Source organism: Chinchilla lanigera, unplaced genomic scaffold (genome assembly GCF_000276665.1).
Source record: "Chinchilla lanigera isolate Chin_1 unplaced genomic scaffold, ChiLan1.0 scaffold00019, whole genome shotgun sequence".
In the NCBI taxonomy this organism is placed as follows: domain Eukaryota; kingdom Metazoa; phylum Chordata; class Mammalia; order Rodentia; family Chinchillidae; genus Chinchilla; species Chinchilla lanigera.
In genome coordinates, this window is record NW_004955420.1 from 1959968 (window position 1) to 1962455 (window position 2488).

General features: G+C 39.6%; 1 protein-coding gene across 2 annotated transcripts in view; it reads left to right on the top strand.

The window, feature by feature from the left end:
- Tmem212 (transmembrane protein 212) overlaps window positions 1-1990 on the top strand; it is a 30103-nt gene extending 28113 nt beyond the window's left edge. For both annotated transcript variants that reach the window (XR_260678.2, XM_005383003.2), the window contains one exon: window positions 1714-1990. Coding sequence is in view for 1 of the 2 variants with exons in the window: in XM_005383003.2 (XP_005383060.1) it covers window positions 1714-1734 (21 nt within the window). In the remaining variant the exon portion in view is untranslated. The remainder of the gene's footprint in view (window positions 1-1713) is intronic.
- The last annotated feature ends 498 nt before the right edge of the window (window positions 1991-2488 follow it).

Genomic DNA, 2488 nt, shown 5'->3' on the forward strand with positions numbered 1-2488 from the left:
TGAGCCAATTTTTCCAGCACCATTTATTAAAGAGGCTATCATTCTTCCAGTGAGTTTGATTGGCCCCTTTATCAAAGATTAGGTGGTTGAGTGTGTTTTCTCCCAGTTGTTTGGGCACCACCCAGTTGAGAGCTGAGTGGATGGAGGTTCACAGAGATCCCCCCTAGTGTGGACACTCTGAGTCACAGCGGGTTCAGCCCTGCTCTGTGCCAGCAGCCATTCCCATAGCTCTGGGGTGGCAGGAGCGCTGCCTAAATTGGGTACTGTTTTCATGCGCTGGGAAGCATGGGGACGACAGGATACAATCTGTGTCATTAGAACAGTCCCAGTAAATTCCATTTTCTGAGTACTTATGTATTGGGCACTAGGTCAGGAGATGGCAAATAACCCACGGACCAAAACTGGCTAAATACCTCTTTTTATATGAACCTAAAACTAAGGATAGTTTCACCAGTTTACAAATCACCTATGGCTGTTCTCATGCTCAGTGAGTAGCTGTGACAGAGATCACATAATTTATAAAACCAAAAATACTCCTTATGGCATTCCTTACAGAAAAATTTGCTGATCTTTCTTCTAAGTGCTTAACATGCATTCCTGAAGAAAAATGGACAAAAATATAGTCTACATTCAAGTTAGAGGGACAGAAAAGAAACAATAAGCACAATTTTAAAAAATAAAATAGTACATTAGAAGGCGATGAGTGCAATGTAAAAACACAAAGGTGACCAAGAAGTGTGGTATTGGAAATATGAGAGTCAAAATAATAGCAGGATACAATATGAAATTTCATTTCTATTTCCTTCTAAAATCATACTCAAACTTACAGCAGGGGTATTGAAGTCTAAAACAATTTGCCAGTCACAGGGAATTTACTATGGTAGTGGAATCCAAGAAGAATCTCTAGGAAGGAAGATACAGCTCAATAGTAGATTTGAACTTCCATGCCAAGGCACGGTGGTTTGTTGAAGAAATACTTTCACCATTATTCACGGTACGTGAAGAACCGCACGTGCAGCACTTGACCTGAAATCAGACAGTTTGGGGTTTGTTTCCTCTGTCTCTTACTATCTGACTAGCCTTGAGTAAATCAGTACTAAAGCCCTCTGGGCCTAAAGTTCCACATTTGTAAAATGGAGATAACCTCTGCCTTACATGTTGCAAAGGCAAAGTATCATTTCTTGTAAGAGTCTGATGCAGACCATGGCACTTGATACGTGCTCAAGAAATGTGTGTTTCTTGCCTCTCATTTCTAATCAGGTTTAAAATTCTTAGCTGGCAATTAAAGATTTCAGAAAGTGCCCTTTCACCTTCTGTTAATTTTTGAAAAGCTCCACGCCAATCTAAACCAGACAAAACAAACAGCAAACGACCAAAAGAAATATTCAACAGAGAGATTCCTCACTTCTTCAGATAGCCCTGGCCCACAAAAGCAAGGGCTCTTTCTGTTTTACAGTTATGCCAGATATTTTATTACATGTGTATTTCTTCTTCATACTTTCTGACACCCTCCCTCCACCACTACCACCAATTCTGTTCTCTCTGTTGATAGCTCTTAAATCCCTAAGTGGTACCATGATGTCGTGATTTGAGTCATCCTTCAGGGGGGTTCTGTGACATAAAAAAAGGCTAAATTAAATATCAGAAGTGACACTCTGTTTTCTCTGATAAACTGTAGAACTAAACGCTCCTTTTCCTTTCTTTTCTTCCCAGGGTCAGAAGACTGGACAGTAAATTCAGCCCTGTGTCCCTCCCCTTGAACCTGCCTCGTTTGTAGTTGTCACTTTGAAATATCTACAAAATAATTTTGATCTTTAAACTTTTTTCCTCTGTGTTCTTAAAAGAATAAAAATTGAAACTGTTGTACAAGTTGGCCCTTTTTAATTGCTAACATTTACAATTTCCATATTATGATGTCAAAAATGAAATTATATTGTTGTCATCATAGAAATGTTAAAATCTGCAATATAAATTTTCATGAGTGAATGTTTTCTTTGTATTTTTCTTGTTCCCTGGGTAATGTTTCCTTATACTGCAATTCTAAATCCCTAAATTCAGAAAACATTTTCCTTATCTTTTCTCCACTTGTCATTACCAAAGTGATTCTAACTCCTTAACGCACAGTTAAACACTGAGTTATATCCAGGGCAGGGTTTCCTCCCAAGGGAGCACGATCCTCTCTCCTAGCCTCCCTGTCTCTTGCCTTTTGCACTTATAGCGTTTAATTGTTAGAAGGGACTTGGACGCTTCTTAGGCCAACTTCTCATCACATGGCCCAAGAGCTGTGTGCCTCTTACAGTATAACCACTCCCAAGGGGAAACTCTGCTGAGCTACTGTGTGGCTCTAAATGTGGGAAGTCTTTCTTTGTTGGGTCAGAAATCTGCTCCTCTTACATTCTCTCTGTCTTGGTCTTGCAACTGTAGCATTCTGAAGTAGAGTGCAGTGGTTCTCAAATTATAATCCCCAGAATTCCAATATGTGGAAGCA